Consider the following 13,882-nt stretch of genomic DNA (forward strand, 5'->3'; position numbering starts at 1 on the left):
TAACATCTTGAGTTTAAAATGAATCTTACTTGGAAAGTGGGCAACTTCTAGACATGAATTTGAAAACTGCAAGAAGTCATGAGAAATGAAAGAAGGCATATAATATTGTACTAGCTACAGTAATTGTGAAATGTTAACATAGTAAACATTGATTTAAACACTCATTTAAACACACATTCAACTTTCATACATTGTGACATTGTACTTTTTTATTGCTTTGTTGTTTTTATACAATAGATATAGTGTCAACATAAGTACTTAATACTTTTTCATAAGCTTGGTGTTTCCTATGTTATATTTATAATCGCGCTGCTACCTGCATGTAATATTGTGCTCTTGTCTGCAAGAATGTCTGTTTTGGTATCATCTGTATGCTTGGCTAATTTACTGTGTTGTAAAAGAATCTAGACCATACAGTACTGTATATACAGTATGTACAAATTAAAACAGTGATCCTAATACAGGATCACTTCCTGCCTTATCTGTATTGTCCATTTTTTATCCATTAACCAGAACTCAGTCCAAGTCCACACTTTACCTTCAATGTCTGAGCTGACAGGTAGGAACTTTAGCAAAATCCTTCTGAAAAGATACAGAACTATGTTATTTAGTCTATTTTACTCATTACTAACTGCTGTTACTCCTTCAAAGAACTCTCATAAGATAGTAATGAAAGACATACCTCTTCTCTTGACTATGTCCTTAATTTTCGTACCATAAAAATAATTGAATTCTAGTTAGCTTCATAACATTTCCATCATTGTACATGTGATTTATGTGAGACTTTTTGTTCTTTAACTGCTTGGTTGAGTTTTGTTACCTGGATTTTTGATTAAAAAAATCATACCCTGTCTTGAGTGGCTGTGGAGTTCTGTCAGTGCCCTGTGGAGGACATATCTTATTCTTATTAGTATTAATACATTAACAATAAACATTATTTCAAATTAAATCATTGAATAGTAATTTGGTCAAATTGTAAAGCCTTAAATAATGTCTCTGCTAGAAAGCAGGACTGTGCTTTATTTCTCCAAAATTAAAAAAAAAAAACCAGAAGATATTGGTTATTGTATCAGAAACCTTTAAAGTGACTTAGATCTGTAAGTATCTCTATTGTATGTATTGTACTTCTTAGTATTTTTTAACAAATTTTATTTTCTGCTTTTGGAGATTGTAGTGTGCAAAAACATCCCATTGCTTCTTGTTTTTATTTGACAGGCTTATAAAATTAAACATTTGAAAGTTAAAATGCTGTCAAAAAACAAAATAATGCAGGATTTCACCTTTTATATATCATACCTATAATAATTCTAAGAGAATAAACATGGAACTAACTCTTTTATTCACAGTCATTAATATACATTACAAAAATGCCTATTAAATGTGATAGGTCAGAAATATGGCTGCATGATGAGACAATGTGATTGAACTGGTTGGTCCTTTTTTGTCATTGATGATCGTGTATTAAAGCCATGCATCCAGTTCCACAGTTTATCTCCAAGTGACTGAATGTACGCTAGATGTCAATCTGTTGTGTATATACTAGGGCAAGGTCTAGTATATACGCAAAATGCACAACGTTTCATACAGTGCAAGTCTTCAGGGATGATCTCAACAGAGCATATGCTAATGGATAGATTTACAGCAGAGACCCTAACACAAATCTGTCACAAATGCTCTCAATTCCCCAAACCCTAACACATCATTAAAAAGAGCTCCTCCATCTATAAACCTCTTTATTCACATTTTGGATTGAGTGCACCATTTAACCGCATTAACACATGCAACTCTCAGCTCGAGCACAATGTCCACATGCTCCATGGAATTCTCTCCATAGAATTCTTCATCCACTAACTAAATGCTACCTGCCAAGTTGTACTTACTGTATGTAGTCACTGTTTTGCATCATTTAAATATGGTACTTCCAAAGTGCCCACTTCTAATTTAAATGAAATAGCCACAGAGGGAAAATGCATGGATATTTTTTAATGTTATACTGTAGGACTTTTTAAATGTAAAAAAATGCACTGAACTAATATTTTTATTTTTTTGCTATTTTGGGATTGGCATCCCCCACCATATAATTCCCAGAAGTCTTGTATTTTAAAATGTACTTTTCTACTATGGATTTTCCTCATTTTCATATTAAGGTTATACCATTTAACACAGCTAAAAAAAACAGGAAGATTGAATGGATTTTTTTGCTGTAAATGGTTCAGAAAATGCTTTGAGTCCATCTTTAAACTGTCTATGTTTTTGTAAATTTATGTATTTTGGGTTTTGAGTTCTAGTGGCAGTTTGACAGAGGTGGTTGGTGTAATGTTGGTACCAGATAAGTTTATACAGTGGTTTATTAAGGTGACCTTTTAGAAGATACTTATGATGGGAACCTCAGCGTGTTTTGGCTTATTATCTTTGGTATAGGTATGAGTGTATAGTTTATTAAAGTCTTACATGAATGTATTTTTTAATTTATTGAATTTATCTTGGTGACATGGCCTTCAGATGAATAAAGATAAATCTCTTCACAAGCTCCTCTTTTTCTCCTTAATTTTCTCAGCTCACATGCTGACTCAAAAGCCCTGACTTAGCCATAAATTTCAGGATTCGTAGCCTTGATTTGGTGGGAAAACATGTAAATAAGGCCCTCTTTCTGCATATTTAGAATATGTATGCTTTGTATTCCTTTGATCAATAATCTTCTGATAATCCTCAAACTCTGTTGTTTTTAGTTAGAGTGGATTGGAAGGCTTCATATAGCCAGTCAGCCTTTTTCAAATATGCTTGTGCTGCGTTGTATCAAGTCAAATATAAGTTTGATCATGGACACGGTTGTCAGGGAAGGTTGACCTTTTATGTTTACCTCAAGTGTGTGCATGTCTCAGGAATTCAGACATAATTTGTCAAATGATCTGTGTGCTAGCATCTTTTACCTTGCTCATTATTTGTGTGCAGTGATAAAGTAATAAACAAGTACATACTTTATTTCATTAAGGCTCTATATAAATTGCTTAATATACTGTAGGAAGTGTGACATGTAAATTTGAATTACATCTATTAACATTCTTGGTAGGATCTTCAGCTACAACTTGTACTGTATTTAACGAAAACAGCTGTGGAGTGGAGATCATGAATAGCAAGCAGTATCCGTCCATTTAGACTAAAAAAATGTATACAATTGCAGGCTTCTGCAACTAGCCTATAATAGCTGTGTAATGTGGTGCAGATTTCAGTCATATATCGATTTCCTTTAGTGTCTTAGTATTTGAGAATCCATTACAGTGCCCAGGGATTTTTATATTGTTAAATCTTGCTGGAGTGATAAAAATGGTACTTCTACTGTGCTGTAAAAAATAATAATAAATTGATGCTCAGTGATGCTGTTTGCAGCCACAGGGGGCTTGATTTTATTTTTCTCACAAACAGCATTGAAAGTTTAAATAAGATTTATAAGGGTTGAAACTGTATTATTGAACTAATAAGAGAGTATGTCTGCAGGCAGATGCTCACAGCTCATACTGTATGTCATTGCACTATGGACGATGACTTCTTACCTGTTTTTTCATATAATTTAAAGCCTTCAAAAATACCCAATTTGTCATGTATGCAATTTATATGAGTACGTGATAAAAGAATGTAGTTAAGTACTTGCTTTTATAGTGAGCAACTTACAATGATGAGAAAACGAATGGTCACTGAACACCATTATAGAGTCACTTGAAGCAGAGCTTTTGATTTCATATCTTATCCAAAGGACTGAGCACAAGAAGATAAATTAACTTGCTCAAAGTAACGTACAGTAGGCCCATTCTGTAAGTGGGTCTTGACCTAGGAACCTGTAGGTGACAAGTCCTTGGTTCATGAGCAAAATCAGAAGTTTTGTATGTAAGTTCTTAACCTTTTGTCAATAGGTCACTCAGACTAGCAGTCTGAGAAATTAGTATACAAGGTTGGCAAATGCATTCTACAAGACACATTAGCTGACTATTTATTGCTTTGTGTAAATGTCTTTATGTACAAAGTAAGATTGCTATCTATGCCTTCTGGCATTTTAAATCTTAAAGAAATTAAGAGCTCCCACACAAGGGTTACTGCCTAATGGCACCTCCAACAGACTGCACAGTTGAGGAACAACAGACAGTATTTTTCTGTGTTCTGATCAGAAGGAGTGCAAACTAATGAAGTATACAGAAGAATGTAGACAATCAGATGGAACAGAGAGATGTGCACAACTGTTTGGAACATCTGAAAGTTAAAGTGCTTTGATGGTAGCAATGCAGTGAAGTCCTTAATGTTGTGGTTACAGCATGAACCTACAGTAAATAAAAAAAGTAGACCTTTGTGTTTTTACTTATAGAAGCATCATCTTTGATTAACCATATATAAGGAAGGTAAAGAAAGATTTGAAAATGCTGTCCAGTCCCACAGTTTTAAATGTTAATTTAAACCTACAGTATTTAATAAACAAGACCTTGCCTATGTTCAGTAGGATAAGATGCTTGTGAAACTGATAAAAGTGCAGCACATGAGCAATAATAGATGAGGAAGTCCTTCTCTAGAAATAGTTCTTTAACATTCCTCATAATTTGCCATGCTGTAGTTTTTTTAACGCGCCTTGAGATAGAAGTAATGTTTTTAGCAAATGCATACTTTGATCTGAATGGATACTGTCACTGAAAAAGAAAAGAAACCATGACAGTTGCTGAGAAGTTGAAGAAAAGACTTTTAGTTAGTGAAGACACTGGTCAAGTTAGAAATGGCATTAGAATGCATCTTCAGGACAATAACGATACTGGCTAAAGAGGACTTTGTTTCTGAAATAACCAAATATTTTTAATTTTTCAAATGAATAAAAAGGAATAGTAAGGACAGCAGTGTTTAGAGTTAAATGTGACTTAATGAGTTGTGTAACAGATGTGTTGATGTTGCTGAAATCTCTAATTTTAGTCAACAACAGATGACATACAATAATTAAGTCATAATTGTAGCAGCCAGATTAATACATATGTAACTATAGCAAAGCCTGTAGACAAGAGTAGCAAAGGTTATTCACTGTGAACTGTTATACACTGAAGAACATTTGAATTAACTTGATACAGTATATAAAAACATGTATTTCACTACCTCTTTTATTTAAAAAAATGACTGATACTGTATATTATACTGTATATTTCTTACTTGTGCATGAACGTGAATCTTAAAAGCATTCACCAAAGTGAATTAAGGAGTGATTTATGGAAAAAAATAATTAGTTTAGAAACAAAATATTTTTCAAAAACATCAATGATGTTGGAAAACTGACCCTTTACTCTTTTAAAAATAACTTGACTTTGTCAGTTAGCTGTATGTAGGTGATGCTCTTTCAGAGGAGACACTAAACTTCCTGTAGGTCCTGACTACTTGGCATTGTTTGAAAGACTAGGGATGTTAATCTCAGTATCCTGACAGAGTTCAACTTTGGGCTTCAGTCCAACATAAACTTCCAATCAAACCTACATAAAGTTCTCCTTCATTTGATTTAATTCTAAGTTCATGCATCATTTTTGTAAACGTGGGATTATATTATTTTTAGCACAGCTGCAAGAGTGCATTGGGTTTTTCGAATTGAGTACACTGAAATGTGTGTCCTACTTTAAAATTTGATAATGCACTTTGTCTCGTCTGCAACTTTCCTGAGAGACCTGCACCTTCCCTAGCTGGTTGGTAACTTGAGATACTTGAAAGCCTTTGGAAAAATAAAGAAAGATTTTTTGAAAATATTTTTAACTGTTTGAATATGCATTTCCGTAATACACTTCCCCTTCATCCAATAGAGGTAGCAAAATGAGGATCAGGTCTTTGAATATAGTGAAATTTAGCACAATTAGTGCTGTGCTGTGTTTTGAGTTCTCATCTGGAATAGTGGATTTTAGGCATTATGCCAAGTGATGCCAAATCAGAGAAGGAAAAGAATCTGGGAAGGCAGGTGTTGTGAAGTCACCAGCATTAAACATTTTTTGGGGGAAAACAACATAGAAGTTATATGACTTCAGTCACCATGATGTTCTATTCATGAATAATTAAAAAAGAGATAATTCTAATAGAGCCATCCATTGTTTTCTGTTGAATTGTGTTAATGCTTTTTGTAAGGCTTAGGTTTGGTCAAAGTATTTTTTTAATGTGTAAAGAAGGATTTTAGCAACAGCCTGTTAGAAGCCTATGACAAAATGAACTGTAAGTATAAGTTGGATGTTATTAAAGAGTGTACTGTAGTTAAAACGGTGAAGCAGTAAAGGTGATGTGAAGTGAGTCTTAGCAGCAAATAAAGCTTGTGTAAGAATTATTTGTGGCTTGATTCAATTGCTTTTGGCCTCCAAATTGATCAGATTTATAAGATTTATAATGCGCATCACGTTTGTCTAATGGGCCTTAACAAAAACTAATAACAGTATTGTGGTGGAGTAACTGCAGTACAGTGACTTTAACTACACTGATATTAGGCAGAGTTGTTGAAGAAGAATCAAAGGTTTGGTGCACCTGTTAGAAATGGTTTTGCTATACGTGTGTAAATAGTCATATCTGAAGGACACACATTGATTTATGCAAGGATATTATTTTGTATTATAATAATTTATTTACCCCAGGAAGACAAATACAACATTTGTTTTATTAGCAGGCTAAACTGATTTTGAACATAAGTAGTTAATCTTGTGGCTGCCTTCCAATATTTCAGAGCTGCAATTTTGATATCATAATTTATCATAGTAACTTGATGTCGAGTGTAAATCGAGTCAAAGCAGGTGTGGGTGATGCCAATATTTGCCAAGTCTCAAATCATTATCTTTACTGGTTCCAAAAAGCAACTCAGGATGCCATCTGGGTAGATGCAGCTGCTATGTTCTTGTCACACATCAATTAGCAAGTACTCAAGTTTACCTGCCAGTTTTAAAGTTCGTTAGGTACAGTGTTCAGCCATGAGTTTAAATCTTTAGAATACAGTGGTGCAGATGACCAGTGGTGGTCAGACAGCCATCTTGGTTTATACAGTAGCATCAGGGCTCCATATTTTAATTGCATTTCCCTCAGGATGGTTTATGTCTTGTTTAGATTGAATCTTAAGTTGATGCTGTGCTTTTATCAAATGTCGGTTGTTGCCATTTCTTTATGTAGGACCACAGTTTTGAGTTATATTGTGCCAGAAATGATGCATGCTGATAGCATTTTGATACAATACTAGCTGTTTTTGAATTTGAGAATAGAATGAGTTCTTGGAGTTATTTGGTCAAACATTTTTCAGGTACAATACTTGCCACAGCTAATCGGTTTCATGGCCTTCGATCAGGACTTGTATGAAATGCAAAAAAAAATCTAGTAACAAAATCCTTTGTGATTACTAGTAGGTTTTACTGTATGTTTAGAACATAGTCACTTCAGGGTCCATTATTTGTATTTGGCTCATAACTGACAAATTTGTCTCTCTGCCTAAAGTGAAAATAATAGTCATGTTTATTGATTAATCTTAAAGGCCACAAAAATTTAAGATATACTCGTATTTTGCATGTCTTCCTGGTGTTGAATGATGTCAAATATTTTTATTGAAACACATAAATTGATGTGACCTCTCTCCCAAACAAGGAGAGGGGTAAACCCATTGTGCTGTTTGCACTCCTAGAAACTAATCATTATAATATGGCAATAATTTTCATTTGGTCAGGTCTGATTTCTAGTTAACAATTTTATTTTTGTGTTCAGAATCATCCAGCAGCCATATCACTCTGCAAACTCACAACTGGCAACCCACTGAAGCTAAGGTTGCTGCTGGAAGAGGTGTTAGTGGGGCCAGCAGGGGGCGCTCATCCTGCGGTCCATGTGGGTCCTAATGCCTCAGTATAGTGACGGGGACACTGTACTGTAAAAAGGCACCGCCCTTTGGATGAGACGTAAAACTGAGGTCCTGACTGTGGTCATTAAAAGTCCCAGGGCTCTTCTCAAAAAGAGTAGGGGTGTAACCCCGGCATCCTGGCCAAATTTCCCAATAGCCCTTACTAATCATGGCCTCCTAATAATCCCCATCTATGAATTGGCTTCATTACTCTGCTCTCCTCCCCACTAATAACTGATGTGAGGTAGATGCTACACATTGATGGTGGTGGAGGGGAGTCCCCATTACCTATAAAGCGCTTTGAGTGGAGTGTCCAGAAAAAGTGCTATATAAGTGTAAGCAATTATTATAATCTAGTAATATTTTCTCTATGCATTATGTCAATAGGTAGAAAAGCATGAAAAGATTACTCTTCAGCTTTCTAAGATGATGTGTCTTGGAGTACACAGTAACTAAAACTGAGGGAATTTTTCCTGAATATTTAATAGCAAGTTGCTTAGTTATTTGGATTTTTTGCAAAAAGTTTACTTAGCCTGCTTTAGTTTCTTGCAGAATTGTTTAGATCATATCTATCTTGAAGGCTTAGTTGAGGGCAAATTTAAAATGTCACAACAATTAACAAAATTACAGTGTCACTTCCTGTATATTCAGTGTCACTGGGGTATTAACTGTAGCACATGCACAAAGGGCTGTTTGTAAAGACAAAAGTCACTGAAACTTTCCTTCCCCGCTTCCTAAATAGAACTAAAGCAGCCACAGGGTTTAACTGGCTTGAAAAATCTTAGATGGAGAGGCTTTTGTTTTCTCACTTACAATACATATGAAGTGCTCAATGGTTATGTAGTTTGATGTGCCCAAACTCACCCCAGGCCACCCCTTGTACAGTACCTCTTCGTATGTTGAATGCATTCAGCGTTGCAGTGCCTCAGGCTGGATGGCTTCTGATGAAAGAACAAATAAATTAACATTTGCACACACACCCTGCCGTACTTGATAAATAATCTGAAGACTTACAGTGAGGGCAAGGTGGGCAGATGTACTGTACAGTATGTGGCATGTTCAGTGTCAGAGGATAAAGTATGAAATGTGTGTGACATTTTACAAATATTTTAATGTCCCTCATAGACTGAATGCATCACCGTTAATTAGTCTTCATTGACTTGAAGGCAAATGTTGTAGTTTGAGACACTTGGTGTCCAGGGTAATGGGGAAGGGAGGGAGCTGGATGTTCTATGGGCAGGCAATATTGTAGCAGAAAGAAGTTGTTAAGTAACATAAAGAAATTTTTAGGAATTTAGGGAAGTCTCAGCCAAATAAAACTCCTTTGTAGAATGTACTCACTGTAAATAACTAATGCAAGAGCCCACATATTAATAAAATTTGTCCTTAGGATAAAATTGACAGATGCTGTGTGTACAACTCTGTATAAAGAAGGGAACGGGAGATGTTACAAATGAGGGACAGTCAGCCCATCTTGCTTGTGTAGTTGCTGACAGCGTACTGATCCAAGTCATTTCTTAAGGTGAATCAAGAGTAGTTTCTTAATGCAGGTGGGAAACAATTATAGAAATTATGGTAGTGGACTTTTCTGGTACATTCTGATTGAAGTGCACTGGATTACTAAAACATTTTAACATCAGTATGAATGAAAGTAACCTGAATTGGAGACTTGTAGCTCTATCCTTGCTGTTTAGCGGCTTTGTGTATGTTTTACTTTGGAGTACCATTTGAGGCAGTATTTGTTTGCTTTTCTGTAGGAATTTTAATAAAGTGTAGTATTCCCACGTTTGTTAAGTATGGTAATTAACTGTTTTAGTCTAATTTCCTTAACTGTCTACTTTTATGGTTTTGGAATCAGGGTTCACCACTTACCCATAGCTGTTTGCCTTTGCTAAGTGGTAGAAGAAAAATATAATCATGTTTCAGTCTTAAATTTTTTTCCGTACCTCATGCACGGAGTGAGTTTTTCTTTCTGGCGGTAATTGATGTACATCAATAAAAGCTCCTATTTCATGCCCTATGTTCCTGTTAAAACTGGTAATTAATCAGTGACCTTCATTAATCATCCTAAAGATGATTAAAAATGCTAAAAATAATTCTTCCTTTTCTCCTTTTTTTCAGGCTCCTTATTCTGTGCTATGAGACAATTATTAATCAGTATTATAATTCATGTATTGCTTCATCATCTTACTTCTGCCTTTTAAGGTTCTGCATGGGTTGGCACTTAATTACATTTTTGATCTACTTTCTTTATATACTCCTTAGCCTCTTATCAGTACCAAAAACTAATTGGTGTTCTTTTGGTGATGGAACCTTTTCCTGTCTAGCGCCTAGACAGTAGAATGACCTCCTGAAGGTCAAAAGGACTTTGACTCTGTTAAAATGTCTGTATTTTAAATGAATGCATAACTCTGTACCTTGGCTTTTCTTGTCTGGCCTTATTACTGTTGTTACTTTATTTAACATTGTCATTATTTTTATTCTAGTCTAATAGTGTTTACTTTGTAGGAACCTTTAAATAAGAACTGTCAGAATAATTACAAACAAGAGGAGGCCAGGTGGCACGGTGGCAAAGTGGCTAGCATTGTTGCCCTCTTGCACTGGGACCCGGGTTTAATTCTGAACCATGGGCGCTGTCTTTGTGGGATTTGTATGTTCCCGTATTTCCGTTGGTTTCCTCCATGTGCTACAGTTTCCTCCCAAAGTCCAAAAACGTACTGGTAGGTTAATTGACTTCTGGGAAAAATTAGTCTCGGGTGTGTGTTTGTGCATGTCCGTTTTTGTGTCAGCTTGCCCTTGCGATTGACTGGCATTGCGTCCAAGGTGTATCCTGCCTTGCCTGCCGGGATAGGCTCCAGGTCTTTGTAGATGTACAGTCTCCTTGCTGTTGTAAGAACACCAAGACCCTGAATTGGGAGAAGCGTATAGAAAACTAAAGGAAGAGGAAGTTATTCTCGCCATCCAGGCCTTTTCATAACATGAGACTACTTCAGCAAAGCCTGACAATCATTTTCAGTAACTCTGCTGCAAAGCTTATTCTATACCCCAACTGTGCCTCCAATGGCATAGAAGAGTGTTTCCTGCTCTTGGTTTTAAAAGCTTTTCCACTTGTGTTCTCTGTTTGACTGTTGATTCTGAAGACGTCCACTAGGCTGTCTGTACAATTTTAGGATCCTTGAAACAATTTTTCTCCTTTCTTTTAAAGAATGTGCTTTGAACTGTAATGTATGTCCTCACATTTTTTTCATTTTTATTGCTTCCCAACATTGCCTAGAAGAGGGACATTTCTCATCATAAAAATCTTTATCAGAAGTAACTTTCACAAGCTTGACATTTCCGATCTCTTACTGTATGTTTGATTTTGCAGTAGGTCTGTTCTACACTTCATTTATAATTGTATAAAAACTTCATGTTAGTTGTATAGTCTTGCATATTAGTTAAGCTTTTTAAATTAGTTTTTCTAATATTCTGTATTTTTGTGTTATACACACTTTTCTACTCCACTGTCTATACAAGAATCTAAATCAGAATATAAATTGTGATAAATCAGTTGTCCTAGTATAAAGCACTGTGATGCTTTATATTGTTTTAATATTTTCTATGTATTACCCAGTTCTCTGTTAAAATAAACAGAGAACTGAATGCATACCCCTTGTAATTTGAAAATTAATCTTTAATGAACATTGAAATATAGTACAGTGTATGACATGATCTGTTTGTCAATTACTGTTGTTGCTGGTTCAAAGAACTTTGGAAATTTTAAGCAATGAGACTTTAAGATGTTAAGCTGTCAAGACCTACCTTTTTTAAATCTGTGATGACTGTCTATTGTAATCCTACTTCCATAAAAGAGATTTATATTTTAGTTCAAATGTATTTTAGTCTGATTAGTGTTTCCATAACCATACATGTAGTGTAACTCACATTTATTAATCAATTTTTTTTTACATTCTTAATTTCTGAATTAAGTAGGGGATGGAAAGCATGTCAGAATGTGTATATGAAATCAAGATTATTTATAAAGCTTATCATAGCTTTAGAAATACAAGGAAAGAAAAACCAAACTCTTCTTTTTACTGCAGTTATATTTATTTTCTTATTGCTGAAAATTACTCAGAAGCAGCAGGCAGTGACTGAGCTTTCTCATGATGAATTCCTCTTTTGCAGTAATGTAAAGTGCTTTTCTTTTTATTATTTTTGTAGCTGTTTCTTGTCCCTGCTGCTGGTGGCTGCAGTGGTCTGGAAGATCAAACAGACATGCTGGGCCTCAAGGCGAAGAGAGGTAGGTCACAGTGTTCAAATTTGCGTGTCTCTAAGTCTTACAGTGGTAAAGTCTCCTTTTCTTGCCTAAAGTTTTTCTTCTGGGATGTACGTGAACGTTGATGGTCAGGGCTATCTGCATAAGACGTTTGTAACTTTCCAGTGCAAAAGTGCAGTGATTTCAAGCATCCTACTAAAAACACCCATTCTCTCTCTGTTGAAGAAGTGGAATTGTTCTAAATTAGATTAAGTAAGGTTTGCATCTTGATTTTATTGTACTGATACTTACCTCAAATCTTTTTGAGAAAAAACATCATGCCTTTTGGATAATCTTCTAGGTAGACTTTGGTGATGACTTACCCCATTATTTTAAACATATTTATAGTGTTTATTTTTTCTCCTTTGTTTCATATGAGATTAAATATTGCTTTCTTCAGTTTTCATTTAAAATTATGAATTTTCAGGGCTTTGAAACTTTTAGTTTAGTTGGGTCTTTTGGGTCTCACAGTATGATACTGGTGAACCTTAGGATCCCAAGTGCATCTTAATTCTCAAATGCATTTAATTTGTATTGGCAGTCTCGATTTGACTGATAATGTGCTTCTTAAAATTTCACCCTGGACATATTAGTGACATAGTTATGTTTTTTTGCTAAAAATGGCAACATGGATTAACACGTCCTTTTCTTGAAATATTTTTTTTCATTTGCTGATTATTCAAACTGAGCATTCAATCTTGATAGATTAAATGGTAGTGTTTGGAGGAATTTGCCATTTTAGGTTGACCAGCTTCCCATCTTAATCAAATTTAAAAAGTCTTCATAAAATGTTAACTGCAAATTTGTGGTAGATCCAGTTTTATGTTTACATTAAAGGTTTAAAGTTAGTATTTCTTTAAATTGATATTACTCTGTGCTATTACTATTTATTGCTACGGTAACATTCAGTTTGGAATTTAAAGATTAAGTCTTTTTCTCACATTAAGTATCTGGGAAGTGCTAGACTCTAACTATTAAGAATTATCCTTTATCAGATATGTGATTATTAAGTCTTTGCTTTAAGCCTTTTAATATCTTAATATTTAAGCATTACATGAGGATTTTTATCCTGCTAATGATTTCTGTTTCTTTAATTAATCAAAGCCTCTTTCAGCTGCTCTATTAAAAGTCCTTGTGGTGTTTTCATAATCATTAGAAGTGATAAAGAGCTTGTCTTCAGTAATAATTTTTATACTTTTGCTTCTGGTCTGTTATACCTCATTGCAGTTCTTTGAGATTAAATGATGTGAGCTACATTTTCTTCTAGCAAATATAAAAAAAATCTACTATTTTTAGCAAATCTTGAGCTCCGGGATAAAAAATACTTTATAGGTAGTGTAATAAAACTAGGGGCGATGTGCGCGGCAGTGATCCTTTAATAGGCAGGTCTAGGTAAAATGCACACAAACACAGCCATAAGGTACAAAACCAGAGCTCTGTATTTACAATTTGAGGAATGAAAATAACCTACAGTATATGTGGCACACAGTGCAATATCAAACTGTGCTCAATCTTGGGGTCATTAAGGATAGGTTATCGTTGAGCTCTATGTATACAATTTCTGTTTCTCACTACAGAGCTGGACAGCTAAAATGATTACTGGCCCCTAAACAAGTCTCTCTTCAGGACCGCTGTCTCTCTCTGAAACTTTCAAAACCTCAAAAAAATGTTTCTCTCCAAAACTTCTCTTTGAAACTCCCTAAAAGTCTGTCTTTCTCCAATACTCT

The 13,882-nt window shown here is 34.9% G+C and overlaps 1 protein-coding gene across 2 annotated transcripts in view; it reads left to right on the forward strand.

Annotated features, from left to right (window-relative positions):
• The window catches only part of atrnl1b (attractin-like 1b), a 422,410-nt gene that overhangs the window by 260,627 nt on the left and 147,901 nt on the right, over positions 1-13,882 (forward strand). For both annotated transcript variants that reach the window (XM_006630935.3, XM_015347888.2), the window contains exon 26: positions 12,062-12,140. In XM_006630935.3, the coding sequence (XP_006630998.1) occupies positions 12,062-12,140 (79 nt within the window). The remainder of the gene's footprint in view (positions 1-12,061; positions 12,141-13,882) is intronic.

The sequence above is a fragment of the Lepisosteus oculatus genome, chromosome 4 (genome assembly GCF_040954835.1).
Source record: "Lepisosteus oculatus isolate fLepOcu1 chromosome 4, fLepOcu1.hap2, whole genome shotgun sequence".
NCBI lineage: Eukaryota > Metazoa > Chordata > Actinopteri > Semionotiformes > Lepisosteidae > Lepisosteus > Lepisosteus oculatus.